Source organism: Loa loa (assembly GCF_000183805.2).
Source record: "Loa loa unplaced genomic scaffold supercont3.34, whole genome shotgun sequence".
Taxonomy (NCBI): Eukaryota; Metazoa; Nematoda; class Chromadorea; order Rhabditida; family Onchocercidae; genus Loa; species Loa loa.
In genome coordinates, this window is record NW_018108214.1 from 159,270 (window position 1) to 175,101 (window position 15,832).

General features: G+C 32.7%; 3 protein-coding genes across 3 annotated transcripts in view; 2 read left to right on the forward strand and 1 right to left on the reverse strand.

The window, feature by feature from the left end:
- Window positions 1-1,408: 1,408 nt before the first annotated feature.
- Window positions 1,409-2,279, reverse strand: LOAG_07079 (hypothetical protein; the record flags this gene model as incomplete). Its single annotated transcript, XM_003142613.1, has 3 exons — window positions 1,409-1,510; window positions 1,708-1,910; window positions 2,216-2,279. 3 exons carry the CDS (start codon window positions 2,277-2,279, stop codon window positions 1,409-1,411), a joined length of 369 nt encoding a protein of 122 aa, XP_003142661.1.
- Window positions 2,280-3,175: 896 nt separating this feature from the next.
- On the forward strand, window positions 3,176-10,832 carry LOAG_17013 (hypothetical protein; the record flags this gene model as incomplete). Its single annotated transcript, XM_020449672.1, has 10 exons — window positions 3,176-3,331; window positions 4,381-4,722; window positions 6,300-6,464; window positions 6,683-6,777; window positions 6,966-7,080; window positions 7,212-7,308; window positions 9,316-9,552; window positions 10,045-10,301; window positions 10,389-10,589; window positions 10,731-10,832. Exons 1-10 carry the CDS (start codon window positions 3,278-3,280, stop codon window positions 10,830-10,832), a joined length of 1,665 nt encoding a protein of 554 aa, XP_020306760.1. The 5' UTR covers window positions 3,176-3,277.
- A 3,688-nt stretch (window positions 10,833-14,520) lies between these two features.
- The window catches only part of LOAG_17014 (hypothetical protein), a gene marked incomplete at its 3' end in the record, with an annotated part of 4,045 nt that continues 2,733 nt past the window's right edge, over window positions 14,521-15,832 (forward strand). The window contains exons 1-4 of the mRNA XM_020449673.1: window positions 14,521-14,548; window positions 14,806-14,951; window positions 15,295-15,378; window positions 15,693-15,783. Coding sequence (XP_020306761.1) covers window positions 14,919-14,951; window positions 15,295-15,378; window positions 15,693-15,783 — 208 coding nt within the window. The 5' untranslated portion in view covers window positions 14,521-14,548; window positions 14,806-14,918. The remainder of the gene's footprint in view (window positions 14,549-14,805; window positions 14,952-15,294; window positions 15,379-15,692; window positions 15,784-15,832) is intronic.

The following is a 15,832-nucleotide window of genomic DNA, read 5'->3' on the forward strand; positions in this document are numbered from 1 at the left end:
TTTTTTTTTTTTTGCATTTGAAAATATGAAAATAGATGCTGTGAAATTTGAAAATGAATCAAATGAATAAAAAAGGAATTTGTTGAGTCAGCTTTCTTCTTCCATCTTCACCGGAAAACGAAATGAAAAGAGTATTTAATAATTGATCACTTCAAGCAATAACAAAATTTTCCTTCTTTCTAAGATCCAAAAAGGGAGGGGAGGGGGGGGAGGGGGTGTGAGAAGGAATGATGATGAAGAAGAAAATGTTCGGTTTTTTTCCCCTTAACATCATCCACTACCAGAATTGGTCCTCTTCAGGGAATCCGTTTTTGTCGATTGACGTAAAATGTAAGGATAAACATTCTTTCCTTCTTCCTCTTTCTTCTTCTTACACTTTTTAAATTTCAGAAATTTTATTTATTTTTCCATCCAAATAAAAGCCATTTATAATTTGCATTGAATTCACATTTACTGTTCCATAATTGTAAAATGAAAAAATTTGGAGTTGAAAAAGTTGTAGCATTCATTTGAAATATTATTTCCCTTTATTTTTGAGAATTATGGTAGTATTTCTTCTGATAAATAACGAATTAAATTGATGGCAAATTTAAATTTATCTGGATCCATTCATATATATCACTCACTTTTTCCTTTAATTTCATTCGGTAGTTCCTTTTAGAAGCGATCGGATCCGGTAGAGTGCTTAATTTTAAATTGGTTGTGCCATTGGAATTAGCTCTCTCTTTCTCTCCTTCTCCCTCTTTCTAAGATATTTGCACTTAATAAAAATCGGAAATGTAAGCGCAGTTTGTCAAAATAAAAAAATTTGTTTTAATTTTCCAAATTAAAAGACTCTGGAAACTTTTTTTTTGGGATTAATGATTTGCAAAATTTTCACTGTGTTTAACAAATGAGGGAGAATTCCTTTCCCCTTTTGGTCATTTAGCGATTTTTCACGGATCGTTGATTTTTTATCTTTAATCATTTATGTAAACAGGAAAAATTCCCTTCTCTCTAAGTTGTCCTGCTTCTAATTGCTTCCTCCTCTTGCAGTTTTGGAATTTTTGAGATGAATTTCGAAGGAATGTGAAATGACCGCTAAAATTGAGATAATAGTCGAAATTATAATATTAGCAACGTTATGAGAAAAAAAAACCTTTAATTCTGTTTGATAGAAGGTTAAACGGAAAGAGCTTTGACGGGTAAATTTATTGGGATTTTCTCCACACTTATTGCTCTCATAGCTTTTTAGGGAGGTAATTGTTGCGTTGATTTTATTGTCACCATAAAGTGGATATTGCAACACATGAGAGAGCTTAAGACATAATATTTGTTATCGGTAGGCCTTCAAGCAGCTGCGTTTCTGATAGTATTGAAAGTTGTTGATATTGTAGGATTTCATTTGCTGAATAATCCGTCCATCCGTCTATCCTCCAATGTGTCCACTCACTGCTTGTATCAGTGAGCTGTTCGTTTCGTCTTCCGAGATGAGATGACAGGACAAAGGGTACTGCTTACTTTCGAGGGTCTTCAACTAGTGGCACTATTATTGTTTACATATGTGTATGTGCGTGTGTGTATGTCTATGTATGTGTGTGTATGTGTGTATGTGTATGTATATGTGTGTGTGTGTGTGTGTGTGTGTGTGTTCTGTTTATCTGTCCTTCATCATCTTTTCCACTTCCCTCTTCTTTTATTATTCACGCTTCTCACTATTGAGCTTACAAGTAGCCTTTTGAAGAGCATACATTTCATTTTCTTCGTTACTTTCGATTTATTAGGCTGTTTAGGCAGGCATCTTTTGCATGGCGTAATGATATTTGAATGGTATGTTATGTATTGTACAAATAGGAGCATTTCCAATTGAATGATTAAATAGTTTTCGGAAAGATGAAAGCGATAAATTAATCCGGAAAGAGTAGGATTACCTGAATTCACTTTCTTATTATTTACAGAATAGACAGAGAAATTCATGGTAGCGGCAAAGTTTAGGTGAAATTATTGGGATTGTAGGGAATGTGTTGTTACTGTTGCTGCTGGATGGGTTTTTCTTGCCATTGTTGCCAAATATTTTCAATCTTCTCGCTCCCTGCGCACTTGTCTTCATGAGAAATTCAGTAGATTAATAAACGTAAATCCTAATGGATGAGCGGATATTACCCAACAAAATGCAGCGATTGTAAGTTACACATATCGATATATCAGATATGCGTCATCAGGTGGCATGCCTTACACATGGATAAGTTGACAGTCACCGCTATTACAACTCTTTCTACCAATTTGTTGTCACATGTCATTCTACTCTAACGGCTGCCATCGTCAACATTTATATATCTTCATTTTATGCATTCATTCAAGTATATTTGTTACTCTGTCCTACCAAGTTACGTCCGCTCTCCACCATTTCATCCCTTGATTTTAAATATAACATTCGAAAATTGACAAGTTTATCGATAACGGTGTTCCTTTGTTTCCGGAAGAAATGTCCATGTATACATATTTCTTCTTTGCTTTCAAACGGTAGTTAACACGTTTTTTAATTTGCGGAATTTCCATCAGTCATCGAATTTTCTCCACTTTGTCAACATTTGTTGTGTTCATTTACACATTAACTATCCAAATATCATTTCTCGGTGGGATCTCTGCGAAAGTCAATTCCAGAAGCGGTTTTTTATAGATGATTTGGCCGACCTTCAGTTAGAATTTTAAAAAGGATGCTTTTCAAGGTGGATTTGCTCTTCTCATCCAACTTTCTTTTGCATTAAATTTACAGTAAACCATTCCCGCTCCTTAAATGATTGTCAGTAAGTTGAACAGAAGTTCAAATTGATGCATAGTTTCAATCTTTCGTTGATGAAAATTAAATCAAAAGGGATGAGAGGTTGAAATTTGTGCAATAGTTTGTTATAAACGACCTATTAAGGGATGAATTGTTACGTAATAAAATATTCCAATTCCATTGTGAAAAGGAAATCAGAGGATTTATCCTTTCGGAATTTAGATAATTCCTTTATTGTCTTCAGTTTTATCCCATCATTTATCACGTGCCTGACTTTTGACCTTTTGTTGGATATTACGGCCATAACATTCTTCACTTTCATCCTTTGTTTATTGTCATGCATACACTTCATGCTATATCGCGTATGGTGTAGCACTACCTGCAGTACAAAGATATAGTAGTTTTACAGTGATCAGGATAATGAACTTGAAACAAGGAAGTTGATATTGATAATAAAGACAAATTATCAGAAAATACCAAACGAAGAAGATCGGCTGTTTTAAGTGAGTGGCTAAGATGATGTTCACGGTGACCGGTACATTTTCGTCCTCATCATCAAAACCATCAACGGTATCATTACTACTACTACAACTATCTGTAAATAACATCAACACGTACAATCCGTATTCTTTCAACACATCAAAAACATATTGCATCGTATCTCTGTGAATGAATGCATGATACAAAAGGTTGTATCATTAATTATTCTCGAAATGGAATGGATGAGTTGTGGACATGAGATATCGAGATTACTAATGACCATGAGCATCTTCAAATGGACAAAAATGTGTTGTCATGCATTCTTCTCTAGTTGAAGTATATCACTTCATCTTCTGCTTCACTATGCAACCACTCCTCTATGCAACCATTCATTGATGTTTAATAATAAAAAGAAAATTGTTTTCACTCAGATGCTTGCGGTGTAAAATTATCTCTTCATATTGACTGTTTTTTTTTTTGAAATTTGAATGACAGGAAGTGACATCTATTCTTCATCTTTTAAAATTTTTTGTGACTCTCAATGATCGCTCTTATCATTTGGTCAGATTTTGCATTCACTGCGATAGAAAGATGTTTTCTATGTTCATTTCCCTCATCATAATATTTGACACTTTTACCATTTATTTATTATCTGATTGATAAACTATTTCCCGATCACTAACTTGCATTTATTCACTTCGATTCCGTTTCATTAATCATTAAGTTATGTAACTTACACTTACATCACATTGCATGCTTTGTTTTTAGTTTTCTTATTTACTTATCCCTTTTCACTTGCCATATACAGCAATTAAAATGGTGCTTTCCGAGATATAATCCATAATTCACTTTTCCTTTTGATTTTCTCTTCCAATCTATCCTATATCTTATCACACAATTTGGTTTGTAACTCTCTGAAGAAATCCTGAAGAGGATTTTTTAATATTACTTCCGAAATTTTTTATTAGTCAGGTCATTGACTGAAACGAATTTCATTTATTAGTTAAGAAAACTGACCTTTACCTTAATGATTTTAACTTCAACTTTCAATAATAAAATAAAAGTAAAGCATAAGAATAAATACTTTAAAAATCTTTTTTTATAAAAATCAGTTGCTTGAAATTTTCATAAATTTTCAGGCTAAATATCGTGCGCAAAAGCTTGAAAGATTTGGTGATGTTATTGATGGCACCAAAGAAGTGAACAATAGTAGCACTCCAAATTCAACATTAACAACTGTTCAGCAACCAGTTGATAAAACAGCAACATTAGCTGCAAGTACAGCAGTTATAAGTAGCGATTTAAGTGGAAACGTTGAGGGAAGCAGTAAATCGGTACACGGCATCGTTGCGTCACTGATACAGGCAGCGGAAGAGACACGTTTTAAGGCACCAGATAAGCCTAAATCATTGAATCTCACTAATAAAAAGCTTCAACAACCAACCACAACTGCTACCATTATTGCCACTTCTGAACAACAGGTAATTTACTATCATTCACATTTTTAACAATTTTTTCCCCTGTCGGTTAACGATGTATAAAAGTGGCATTTGTCGCTTAAGAGAAATCATCTCCGCAATGATTATTCTGTAAAAATTGAAAACCTGTCGGTTTTGGCATACTGATGGAATTTGATTTTGGAATATTTCCGAAGTTGCTGTCCTCTTGTTGCAGTAATAATCTTGCTTGAACAAACTGCCATATTTTTATTTTCTCATCATTTCCTCCCGCATCGATGTTGTTTGTTCGTTTGTTTATTTGTTGGTGGATGCATTTGTTTTTAATTTTTGAAGGTGCACAAAAAAAAAATGACTTCATCTCAAGTTCAGATGCTTTATATCACTTTTCTATGAAACTATAGTAGTATTCAAGCAAGGTATAAAAAATAAACTAAAAGTGGATTGAGTTAAATTCAAATCAATTGATTTAAAAGCAGATTTGAAACTTTTGGGAAAGATAAAAGTATTCATGGGATTAGGGGATATGAACAATTTTAATTTGGCACCAGTTTCGTTCTTCTTTTTTGTCCTTGTTAATTTAGATCGACATGTTATAATATTTGTGTAGTTTATTTGCTTATTCGTTTATTTGTTTTTATTGGTGGTAATTCGCGTATAAATAAGTTTGCGGTAATTTTCTTCTTGTTTTTACTGCTTCAAGCAATACTAGAGGAAAACATCAACCGGTTAATTTAAATTCAAACTTATTATGAATTTGGAGTACAGTAGTGATAAAGTTAACGTTATACTTTGGATGATTTCAATAATTGTGGATCGTCAAAGCTGCAGTTCTCCTTGTCAAGAAACTTTGTCGCGGTTAAATTACCATGTACCGTCTTGCAAAATGAATTAAGTTATCCCTTTGAACTTGGCCGTCTATTTGGAGCCCTTTTTTGTTTTGAGCTTTGTGAGTTCTGACCTCTATCGTCTGCAGATCAACTTTTACACGTCGAGCCGTCATTGTTGCGAAATTCTATAGTCACCATGAATTCATGTTTACGTACACACATGTATATAAATAATTATGTAGAATTTGTCAGAGAACACGCGTGCGCACGCCATTAACGTACTTATTGTTCTTTCTGTTAACGTGCAAAAATCATCTACTGTTATAACCTTGAGCAATCGTATTGACCTAAGTTTATGATATCCACTTGTCACATTTTTTCTACAAATCCGAAGCACAGTTTGATAACTAAAGCTGCTGAAAATTGCTTTTCTTAATCACTCAAATTATATCTGGAGATTTTACGGAATTAATTGATATAATACATTGGCTTTTTTTTAAAAAAAGAAATTGATATATTTAAAATAAACGTGAAGTGTAAAAAAACTTGGATAGTACAAATTGAAATTTAAATTTTCAGGAGACAATTTCCTTTCTATTGAAAATCGAACAAAAAGTGACATTAACCTCTGCTCACTCTTGTATTAATCTTTCTCTAACCACTTACTGTCTTCAAAATTCTCAAATTTACATATTTTCGAACAATTAATTGATAGATAGGAAGTAGAGATTCATGTTTAACTTGTTACTTCAGAAGAATATAACTTTGCAGGAAACTGGTACTCAGACGAGTCCGTACTCGTTATCCAGATCCAGTTCCTTCGACTGGCTCAACGAATCATCCATTGAGGATCAGTACAGTGAGGAACTTATTATTACTACAACAGAGTCTCCGAGATTTCCTGAAGACCCTGAATATTCCTCGTTAAATCAAATTGTAAGTGCATCACTAACATCTCCGCATCTCTGCTGCCAACTTAAGCTATTTATTCTCTGAAAATTACTTTATTGAGAAAATGAATTACAGCTCATTCTACATTAAAATAATATTACCACTAAGTTAAGTAAAATTTGGATGCGAACGAAATGTATAGGCGCAGTGCTTGCATGAGTAAGTAATTCTATCATTTTCAACCTGATAGTATTTTAACACAGGCGGAATCATCTCATACTGTTGACAAGGAAATTCAAAGAATGTCGCGCAAAAGTACGGAAATATGTGGTAGTTTGCTCGAAGAAAGGAAGATACAGTATGTTTTCTGTTGCAGCAAGAATTGAAAAGAAAAGTGACAGATACTTATATCTCTCATATTTAATGTTAGCAATCTTATCTAGAAGAGTCAAGAATATCAGATTCTGCATTACGGTAATTCTCGTGACTTAGGAAGAACTAATTTCTCGCTATTACAAAGTATGGTTTAGGTTGTCATCTTTGCAGATCATCGGAAAGTATTGACGAGAGTATAGCAATGCTGTTGGAGTATGCTGAGGATTTGGATGTTGTGCCAAACCGAGAATTGCATTATCCTGTCACCAGTGGAAATCTTGCAAAAGTAATAAATAACGTTTTCAACTAGATTTTAATTTATCTCCTAATTTTCCATTTGATATCAATAAGTGATAGCAATTTACAATTTACAAACATTCAAGCTATAATAGAATTTTTTTCATTTCATTTTTACAGCTTACAAATGATATTCGACATAGTGAATCAATTCTGTCACATGAAATTCCGTCTGATATTTCCAGAAACAGGATATCATCGACCAAGAATCAGAATGGTCTGTTATACATTATTTGTAACTGTTTGTTTGTTTTGGATAAGGTCTGATCTCCGTTAGACAATCTTCACTTTATCTCTAATCACAGCTTATCCATACTCATAACTCTATTGATGGAAATATCATTCATAGCTAAGAACAAGTTTTGTTATAAATTATTTTATATCACTTGAAATCTCCGATTTTTTTTTCTAACAAAACCATATTAAGTCATTCTCAAAATAAATATTTGCATCTAATTTGGGAATGAAAAATTTTTGGGATTGATTTTTACATTTGGGAAAACGAGAATTTTTATTTGAATCTTTAAAAATACCGAAATTCCATCCTTTGTTTTATTCTTCATGTTCTTGTTTTTATTTTTTGCAAGCGATCGATCGGTCATTCATTTACATTCAGACAAAGATAGACATGAGAATGATTTACAGTAGATGTCGAATCGTCCATTTTTCTGCAGCAGATGGTCAGTTGACGTAAATTATTGCATTCGCATCTTCATTCCTTCCCTCTTAACTCAGCAATAAAAATTAGAAGGGATTTCCAAAATTTCCAAAAAGAAAAAAACACTTTTATTGTAGCTATGTTAGGACACGGAACTACTTGTGAAAGCAATAAGTAAGGGTATTTGGTAGCTTTCAGTGTCTGTTAATAGAGTCTTTTGATGTTACTGAAAATACATGTTTAAAATTTTCGAAACTGATCGATTTAAGTTTTTAGTCATTATATATGTTCGGGAGATGATAACACATAAAGGTTTTATTATGGTAATGAGTCATGTAAGAATTATTTCAAAATAACTGATTCCTGTCAAATTCTCACCTTACTTTTTCATTCCAATTATGATGATTCCTTACAATTCAAATGAAATCAGAATTTCCTTCTGTTGGTTTTGACTCAACCTGCCCATTTCGTATTGCAACAAGCGCCACATTACATCATTTGTATCGTTCAGGCTAACATTTCTAAAATATTCTGCTTAGCTAGGAACTGTTTGCGATCTCCCATTAGTCACCACACTTCTTTTCACTATAATACTATTAAGCGTGTGTCTATATTTTAATTATAAGCAGCAGCAGCAGCAGCAACAGCATTCACTGATATGATTGATTATGATACTGATATGATTATATTGCTTGTCATTGTTTGCTTGCTTTGTCATCGTTGTCATCCCCATTTCTCTTCCTACCTATCACCGCTTTCCTGCATTTTTCCTTGCGATGATTCGATTCGTACAAAATTTTCGAGGTTAATGCTTATTTTACATTTTTCATTCGGTTTAATTAATTATTTTTTATTTTCAAATCCAATGCATATCTGATTTCGAATTTGCAGTTAGAGTGGCAAAAGATGGATAGATGAGTCATTTTTCCTCAAGCTCAAATTCAATTAATTAAAAAATCAAGAATCTCATTGCATTTCTTTGCCAACCGATTTTGATAAACTACAAAGAGAAAAAAAAAAGAATTTTTATGAATTCTTCAATATTCTATCAAACCAGTCCTTTCTTCGCTAACATTACTTTGTATTTCCTCCAGAATAGCAATGTCTTTTCAGTGTAAAGCAAATTTTCAAACCCAATTAAATTTGGAAAAAAAAAATTGGTTGAAAGTCATTTGATAAGCAAACAACGCACTGAATTGTTTTTTTTTTTCTATTTTTCATCAAATTTGGAATGAATTACATCTTTGTGTCTCAATAATGCTGCATACATCTTTGGGCATATTCGAACATAGTGTCCTTCGTTTTTGAGTTTAATGTTTGTGCTGCTTTAGGAAACTTTCCGGAACTCCTTTCTTAAAAAATTTGATTTTTTTGTTTTTAAAAATCTGTTGGAAAGTTGGAGAAATTTAGGTGGAAACAGAAATGAAATAAAAAGTTTACGACAGAAAGAGCGGAAATGACCACACTTTGGTCTGTTGATATCTTTCTGGAACAGAGAACTAGAAGTTCATTGTTAAGCAAAGCAAAACATGTATTGCTGGAAATTTTCATGAAATTCTATTGCAGAATTCTTCCGACGTTTTACATCAACCACGGGTAATGGTAATGGTAGTGGTACCACTGGCTTGACCACCCAACGGAAAGGCTCTTCACAAGGATCTATGAATGGTAGCATATATGATAATGTGCCTCATGGAATTAAGCAAACTGCAACACTGCAGGCATCGCTCTCGGGAAATGTTAGTAGCACTGCAATTACCGCCGCTACTGCTTCGCTTCAGTTGTCCAGAAAAGACAACAATGGTTTGTGTTATTTAGATTTGAATTGACTTTTCTCCAATTTGCTGTGAATTTGGTGTGAAATTATTTTAAGCAATGCGAATAAGACTTGATTCTATTTTTCCGATTGTTTTACTTTCACCAAAGTTAGTGTTTTTGAATATTATGCTACTTGTGCTTTGGTTTATGGAAATCAATTTTCGAAAATAAGTTAATCAGCTGATGAACAGAGAAGATAATTAGATGATAGCAAAAACGTCGCACTCAACCAGCTTTGAAAATTAGGTTCTGCAAGGTTTCTTCAACTGCAGCTGCAGATCGTTCCTAAATTCTTGTTTACTAAACCTTTTGTCAGGTTATTTTAATCCTGACCATCGCTTATAAATTTGCCAAATTTAGAATATCGAAATCGCATATTTTCGTTTTTTTTTTCATTAACAAAGATAAGATTTTGCACTGATAATGCGAAATTTTACCTCTGTTGGAAGATCAAGTATTAAAATGAATTAGTTTTAGTAGCAGACTCAACATCACCGTCGACAAAAGTGGATCATGATGTCATCTTGTTTCATGACCCGAAAGTTATGGACAATTTGGCATCACCGAATGACAGCGCTATATCTCAGCGTGATATTAGTGTTAGCTCTGGCTTGGCTGATAGCGAGAGCTCCCCAATGACTCCAGGTGCTCCAGCTGCGATCAGCTTGTGCCACAGCAGTAGATACAAGAAGCAACAGCCAAATGCTGACAAGAATAAGTCTCACTTGGCGCAGGTAATTTAATGATGATTCATTAACCGTGTCTGCAATAAGTGCTTGCTAAAAATTTGCACATCAAATGAATAAATGAGATTTTTATAGATAGAGATAGACTCATCATCATTTGAAATGGACACGATTGGCAGAGAAGTTCGTTCACCACCACCACCTTCACCTCGTTTGGATACGGAAAATCGTGCTTTATCGGTGGTAGTAGCGTCTGATTTGTTTGATTTCAGTGCTGGACGTGTTCCGGAACGAGCAGAAAGCTGTGAAGAGCTAAATGTCGATTTTACTGAACAGGTTCGTTAAGAGGAATGTACTTTCAACTTGTTTAAGCATAGGTATCATGTAAGAGATCATGTTATAAAATCATGAAAAGTTTGTGCTCATATTTTCTTTGCGATATTATTTAATTTCGTAAAATTGAACTTTCATTTGCAGACGAGCAATGAGTTGTATACACAAAAGAAGCAGAAAGCCGGTAAGTTAGGCTTTCTCGTCCGTTGCTTATTTATGAGAGATATTGATTTCGCCGTTATATAATAAGTGGACTTTTTGGCGAACTTTTACTAACATTGCTTAAAATTTCTACAAAGAAATGCATCAGAGATGCTCCTGTTTTTGTTCTCTTCCAATTTGTTAATAAAATTAAATTTTAAGATTTTACTTCACCATTTTTTAAGTTGCCCAAATTCTGAAAAGATAAATTAGGGGACTTGAAAAATATGTGAGTTAATTTTTGCTCATATAAGCGCTCCTATTACAAGGATTCCGCAAAATTTTTAATTAATTTGTTCTTGTATCGTTGTTGAGGTGACCTTTGTTCTCTCTCTTTTCCGGTTTCTCGAACTCTAGCATTTTTCCTGCAAAAAATGTTCTTTTAAATTTCATTTCTTACTAATTTTTCACACTCTACTACTCCTGTTTTATTTGAAATCATCCTTCGGAAGAGAAATGAACAAATGTGTCATTCCTATTCCGATATAGTTTCAAGATAAAATGTGACTTGACTTGAAACATTTAATTGTCTTATCAGAATGTGTTGATTTCAGTTCAGTTCTATCCGTATCATCGATGCGTTTGTTGTAAGGCACGATTCTTTTGTGCCACAAAAACATTAGAGAGCATTAATGGAACAGTAAATAAAAGTTTAATTGGAAGCAGATATATCATTAACTTTTCTCTCTCTCTCTCTCTCTTCCTTTCCTTTCTATGTCTTTCAATACTTGTTGATTTTGATTTCTCCGCAAACTCTTCAGCGAAGCCACATTTGTTTCTTATAAACCTTATCTTCAAAATAACTGTGGCGCCCCTAATGGCATTACTTCAGACATAATTCGTTTTTCCCAGAAACAGTTTGTTACAGTCTTAATCTAAAATGCAATATTTGAACTTCAGGAGGTTCAGATCAAGACTTGTGACGCTGCTGGAATTTTACGTAAAATGCTTTGTTAAATATGGTTAACCTGGTAAGACGCATGTTTGTTCTGTGTTTTTTTTTTTTCGCTTTATAAAACCGTGCATCTTCATATGAGATTTGTAGATTTTTATCTTTCGAGAATCAATAGCCGAATCTTCGGGATTTATTGATTCTAACTTCTCCAGAATCAGTCGAAAAGGGAAGGAAATAAGAAGTTACTTCATAAATTTAGAACAAATTGGGATGACAGAGCAGAATTATCATATGTCATGCTTTGTTGAATATTTACTTTTTATCTCACTTCTGGTGTCCATTTTTCATCGTATACCATTTGTTTAATTTCGTTTTATTTCTTTAACCATTTGAAATATACTCTTCTTCCTGGCAAGAATTCAGAATGACTTAGTATTTCTAAATAATGAACTGTTTGTACAAACTTTTGATTTCATATTTTCGAAGTTTGTCTTAGCAGGAATGGAAATTATCCACTTTATCTCTTCATTTCTAAATTCTATTGTCCAAGAAATCTATATGGCTTCCATAAAATTCTCTGCGATGGAGCTGAAATGGAAAAGCCGTAAAAATCAATACAGTTGATTCCAGTTCCGTCGGTCACTCTTTCTAAGTCTTATTTAAAAAAAAAATATATGAAAAGTTCTGCATTGAAAAATGATTCACTATGCAAATATTTAAAATTCCAGGGTTTTTCTCAATAAATACAGTTGCGTTTAACAAATACAATTTCGTATACTCTGACACCATTCACTTCTAATTTGTATTTGGAAGGTTGGAGTATGCGGAAATCTCTCTACTAATTCATATACATTGTGGAAAAGTAATATTCTAGAATTTTATGATTCTTTGATATTAGTAATAGAGGTGGAATTTATAGTATGCAACTACAAGTTTGTATAGAACAACACATATGAAAATTGCAATCTCAAATTTTAGTTTGGAAAAATTCGTTAAAATTAATTATTTTAGAGGTTGACAATCTCTTCCATCTGTTGGACAACCGAATCTCCATTTTTGACATCTTCTACAATACTTTATTAAAAAGTTAATACAGTGGCATTATCAGAACGTTGCGATCGTTATTTCAGTGCTCGTCTTTTTAAAATGATGCCACTTTTTAACTGACAGAAATTTAAGATTTTAACATCCTTGCATTCATGGAATTTTTATTAGTGCCGAAAGTTTGATCTTTCCTAGTGATGGTATTTTTTTCAGCTTTTTTTAGTTCAAAACTCGTACAATATCTCTCCCATCTTGTAGTTATTATTGTTCTCATATCATGATGCGATATTCAAGATGGATTTTATATGGCAATTATTTGTGACGGTTTAAATGGATTTCCAATAAACAGTATATCGTATTGTTATGCTGCAATAAATGACTATTTAGCTTTAGAAGTACTTCATCTTATTTCATTTTTAAGTAAAATTGAAAGGTGCTATCTAATTTTTGATCATTTTTCAACTATCTTCCAATGATAAACGTTTGACAGTGTCCGTTGCATTTACATCATTTAGACACCTTCCCCTATCCATTTCTCAGCAACAAGTTCTGCAAGTAACACATTACTAAAATATTTTCGGTGCATGTATGATACGTCTCAATAAATCTTTAAAAGAAATTTTCTTCTTTTTCGCTCTATGATATTCGTAGTTCATGTTTCACTTCATTATGAATCCACTTTCAGTCCTATTTTATCTTTCAAATACCGCTCTTCATCAACTTTCTGGTTTTATGGTTCCTTCCAATTCACCAATTTTCTTTCTTCATTCTCTCATTTTCCTTTTCCTGGAATAAGACGAATATTTTTCATTTCACATTTATGTTATGCTCACTTATTCCCTTCTTCTATTTACTTGGTTAACAGTAGGAAATTCTTCGTTTTTGAGATATTTAAACTTTTATTTAAAGCTTTGATTACTTATTACAAAAATATATTGATTTTGTATTCTTATTCGAAAATTTTGATGAAAATTACGCTTTATGCTTACTTAAGACACTTTGATGCCATACTTCTTCTGATAACTTACAACGTACGATTTCAACATTGGGAAAATTAACATTCTTGGGAAAGTTCAACGGAATGAATGCTTTCTGCTGTTAAATAGTGAGAGTAAATTGAAATTGAACGTTGAAAAATCAACATTTGGTTTCTGAACTTCGCTTGAAATCTTTCAGGAATAGAACAATTGCTTTATGCTTCCTTTAGTATTCTATTTGTTTTTAGAATCAGAAAATGTAAAGTTATATTTTGTTGGAACGTCGAAATGATTAAGAAAATCCATTAAACCATTTCCTACACTTTTGTTGATTTTTTGATATGACTGTCTCATTTTCTTTTCTATTTCGCCTTAAATAAAATTCAAGCGTATTAGTGGAAAATCATTTATGATTATCATAGTGTCAATATATACTTGAAGGTTTTATCAGATTGATTTTAACTTTATTCTTGTCCTATCTCACCTCGCACTTTTGAGATTGTTGTTGTTAAAGATATTTATCGAGATTCAAAATTTTAGAGTCTTGAAACTTTAAGCTCTTGAAAATATTCTTTACTCTAATTTAATTTGCTAATTGTTCTGCAAATTTCCACAAAACTTTGATACGATATAGGAATCTTTATTACACCATCTGTCTCTTAAACAAAGGAGTTAGAAAAACTTCGTCCAAGAATCTATTGTCTCGGAGTATTTTAGGGTTATTACTACTAGTTAACAATATTTGTCTATGCGCAATTTCAAGTAATTTTCAGAAGAAGAAGCAACTGAATGTGTTCGCTGGTTACGTGATGCTGGCTTTCCACAATATGCACGACTTTATGAAGGCATAAATAAATTTCCCATTTTGGGAGGAATTTAATTTTTTTTCCTAAAAATTCGAAGAGATAGAAATTACGGAAAGTTAGAAAGTTTCAAAACATTGTTGAATTGATTAGACAAGAACGTTGTCTACTTATATTCTGTTTGGTATGACTATTCTCAACATAATTTTATGAATAAAGTTATAGGAAATACATAATTGGAACAGTTCATAAACATTCTAAGTTTGTTAGTTAAATTTTTCCAAAAATTCAAATTTCAGAACATCGTTTTCCAATAGATATTCGTTCGGTAAAACGAGATCACGAATTTTTGGATGACGATTCACTACGAGCTCTATTCCGCCGCTTGAATGCACTCAATCGATGTGCTATTATGAAAATTGAGAACGTGGTACTGAGGAAACATGTAATGCTCTCAATCATTATATTTGGCTTTTCACGTTTCTTAAAATGTAATGTATATAAATGATGACACTTTCTGGTAACCGTGTTTCTGTAAGGGTTCACTGATTGATTGCTAATATTGGAGCATACAATAGAAGGCGATCGAATTACGGTGCTCCATAATCTTTGAAAAATATCTTTATTGCTAAAGAACTGATTATTGGTTTGCAAATATTATTTGCGTGCAAAAAAGGATTGAAAATTTGAATCACAATAATAGGTAAATGAAGTGCAACAATTCAAGTCAGACGAAAAACGAAAGTGAAAATTTAGAACGCTTTAGTGATATGCGCTTATTACTTCAGCCAGAACGATTTAATATTAATCCACTGGAAACAAATATTGATGATGACATAACAATCAGCAATTACGATGATGACGACGATCAGGTTGACATCGAACTTGAGAAGTTTTTAAACATTCAAAAAATTGGCAATATACAGTGGTTCTTTTTTTTTCTGCCAAATTTTCAATAACCACCATTGAACCTCTTCATTTATTTGTTTATCCACATGTCTGTTTGTAGTTATTTTGGAGTAAGCTGTTGGTTTTTTTAAGTATAAGTGTTTACTTTCTGTTTACCCTTCTCTTTGTCTGTCTCCATGTTCGTCCTCGAGAATTATTGACCGATATAATTAGAATAGGGAAACCAATTTACTAAACAATGAATTCAAACGATTAGCAAGAAATGAATCACTTTTAGGTAGCTATTTCAAACAAGTGGAAATATCAGCGTAATTCCCAAACCTGGTCTAGGATCGTACGAGATGATGATACTGCTGTTACATTCAATGGTAAACTTGATGAATCATATGCAAATTTTGAAGTTTACTGGTAATACGT